Source organism: Mauremys mutica, chromosome 1 (assembly GCF_020497125.1).
Source record: "Mauremys mutica isolate MM-2020 ecotype Southern chromosome 1, ASM2049712v1, whole genome shotgun sequence".
Classification (NCBI taxonomy): Eukaryota; Metazoa; Chordata; order Testudines; family Geoemydidae; genus Mauremys; species Mauremys mutica.
Genome location: NC_059072.1, coordinates 62,146,270 through 62,149,434, shown reverse-complemented (window position 1 = coordinate 62,149,434; position 3,165 = coordinate 62,146,270). Strand labels below are relative to the sequence as shown.

Genomic DNA, 3,165 nt, shown 5'->3' with positions numbered 1-3,165 from the left:
TGCTGGGAATGAATAAAGATGGATGCATACACACACACTCTCTCTCTCTGCTTGGACTTCGTTCCTGCTCCTGCGATGCAACAAATGGTGACCCCGATGTGATACAGACTTACAGTGCAGTGAACTAGTCAGAACAAGCTGGATCATCATTGAAACAAAACACAGTGAGAGAAGTACAGCTGTGGATGCTTCTCTTTTGAAGGAAATCAAAAATGAATTTAAGGAGCGTTCCCAGAAGTCTGCCAAGAGTGTGGATATATCTGACGTGGCTTACTACTTTGAAAAAGATGTCAAAGGTGACTCACACTACAGATAAACATCAGTGAAGAACCTCTAAAATTTGATCAAGCTCTAATCTATTATGTTGATGAAAAGCCCCCAGAGTTTTCCATGAAACGTCTGACTGCTGGTGTTATTGCAGTCATTGTAGTGGTGGTACTAGCAATTGTTGCTGGAATTATTGTACTGGTTATCACTAGGAGAAGGAGAGGAAAGTATGAGAAGGCTGAGGCAAAGGAAATGAATGAAATGCAAAGAGAACTAAACTCATAACTGAAGTCACTAGAAGACAAATCGTGAACTATCAAGAAGGCAAACAGAACTAAAACAAGATAAGTACTAGTACCACTGTTGCCAATCTTGAATGAAGATAGTGTTGGTGGCCTGAATTGATAAAAAGAAAAGAGGGACGCGCCTGAAGTCCCAGCGTCGAGCGGCCGGGAGAGAGAGAGAGAAAAAAAAAAAAAAAAAAAAAAAAAGGCGCACGGCTTTCACGAGCGAGCAGCTGCTGGAGCTGGAGAAGGAATTCCACTGCAAGAAGTACCTGAGCCTGACGGAGCGCTCGCAAATCGCTCACGCCCTCAAGCTCAGCGAGGTACAGGTCAAGATCTGGTTCCAGAACCGCCGCGCCAAGTGGGAACGCATCAAAGCTGGGAGCTGCACGGCGTCCGAGCGAGCAGCTGAGAGCTGCAGGGCGTCCGAGAGAGGAGGCGTGCCTGACAAGTGGCTGGGAGCCGCAGGGTGGTCGAGCGAGCGGCTGGGAGCCGCAGGGCATCTGACAAGGGAGGCACACTCGAACCAAGAAGTGAGCAGCTAATATGGGAACTGCTGCGTCAGCAGATTTGATACGCATCACGGAGCGGTGGGGAGAAAAGTTCCCCTCTGATGCGTTATCCCGCCTGTTGCGGTGGGGACGAAGAGGGGGACTTTCCGTTCAATCAAGTAATAATACTGTTTGGGAGCGGTTGGGCTGTGAGCTCTGGAAATCGGTGGCTCAGGGCGATAAGGAGGTTTTCTCCCTGAGTCCAGTATGGCTCACCGCGCAGAGACGATTGGAGGAGTTTGAGGATGAGAGAAGACAACTTCAGAAAATGGCTGATTTTGCAGTAACACTGGAGCGAGAACTGGAACAGGTTAAATTGATTCTGCATCAGCGAGATCTACAGTTTGAATCTTTACAGCAAGAGCATCTAGTGCTCATGAAGCAGCTCACCTTAACCCAAGAATCATTGCACACCAAAGAGCAGTCCCTAAATGACCTACAGACTCAATATGATGAGCTGGTGGTCAGGTTAGAGGAATTCCAGGGTGATGTTATTTCTAAGGATGACACGATCCAATATTTGCAGAATGAGAAGATTGTCCTAGAGGTAGCTCTGCAGGCAGCAAAAGCAAGCGAAGAAGAACTTGATGAAGGAGCAAACTTCTTAGGTGAAAGTACTGAGGCAGTATCAGAAATCTTGGCACAATTGAGCCAGATGGAAAATCTGCAACAGGAAAGTGCCAGCCTGAAGAAACAGACCCAAAAAGTAAAGGAGCAGTTCTTACAGCAAAAGTTAATGGTGGAAACTTATCAAAGAGATGCAAGTTCACAGGACCAGCTGATTAGTGAATTGAAATCTACAAAGAAGCGGCTGGATTTGGAAGTGAAAGAATTAAAACGGGAGTTACTGAAACTTCGAAGTGAAAAGCAGTCCATTGATGTTGAATGCTCAAGACTTCAGAAGGAAGTATCCCAGGTTCACCAGCAGATAGTGGAGTTAGAAAGCCACCTCCAGTCAGTGCAAAAAGAACAGGATGCACAAATCGCTGATGGAGGAAATAACCAGGCTTCCCATGAACGGATTCAAGCTTTGGAGATAGAGCTGCAGGCTGTTAGCCACAGTAAGATGATGTCGGAGAAAGAGCTGCAAGAAGTAATTTCACTCACCAGCCAGGAGCTTCGAGAATCTAGAGATTTCAGGAGAAAGATAAAACGTTTGGAAGAAATAAACAAGAAATTGGCCCTCGAACTGGAACATGAACGGGGGAAGCTCACTGGTTTTGGTCAGTCTAACATTGCTTTGCGAGAGCACAGCAACATCCCCGAAACAGTACTAGCAGAGAGAGAGGCAGACCTGGTGCAGCTGAATCTCCGGGTTCAAGCAGTCCTAAATATTCAAGCTTTACAGACTGCCTTAGAAAGAGAAAAGTCAAAAGTTAATAACCTTCAAAAGCAGGTTGCGGCAGCCAAAGTAGATGCAGCACATAACCATCGTCATTATAGAGCTGCTGTTCTTGAGCTGAGTGAAATTAAGAAGGAGCTACAAGCCAAAGAACTGCTTGTCCAAACCCTTCAGGCTGAAGTAGACAAACTACACGCTATTATTGAATGTGCTCATGCCTCTTTTAAGGCGCTCCTTTTAAGACAAAAAGGGGGGATTTGCAGTGAGCGGGCAGACGCCTTGGATAAGACGCCTGCCGCTCGGTTGCTGCAAGCTCTTTACGTGCTTAATTGGTTACATCTTGGTAAAAACAGCCAGGTGCCCCCCGCGATTAAACATGTCAGCGGGATGACTGGGGAAGAGCAGGGTGCGGCCCCCCGACCCTCGGTCAAATGGTTTGATTATCAGCAGCAAATATGGAAAGGACCAGTTGACTTGCTAACGTGGGGCAGGGGTTATGTGTGTGTTGCCACTGATGCGGGTCCTAGGTGGATGCCAGCGAGGTGGGTCCGGCCTTGGTTGCGTCCTCCGGAGTGACGGCAGGCAGATGCGGAGGAGCCTCACGAGACGCGCTCAGATGTCGCGAAACCAGAGCCCCCGGAGGAGAGCTGTTTGTTAGCTCTGCCAGGACTTTTTCTGTCTGATCCTCCATGAATGAATTACTCACTTGAGATGATTTTTT

At 47.5% G+C, this 3,165-nt stretch overlaps 1 protein-coding gene across 1 annotated transcript; it reads left to right on the top strand.

Moving 5' to 3' along the window:
• Positions 1-1,040: 1,040 nt before the first annotated feature.
• LOC123356989 (golgin subfamily A member 3-like) lies at positions 1,041-3,165 on the top strand. Its single transcript, XM_045000248.1, has one exon. The coding sequence runs from the start codon at positions 1,098-1,100 to the stop codon at positions 3,018-3,020; it is 1,923 nt and encodes a 640-aa protein (XP_044856183.1). The 5' UTR covers positions 1,041-1,097; the 3' UTR covers positions 3,021-3,165.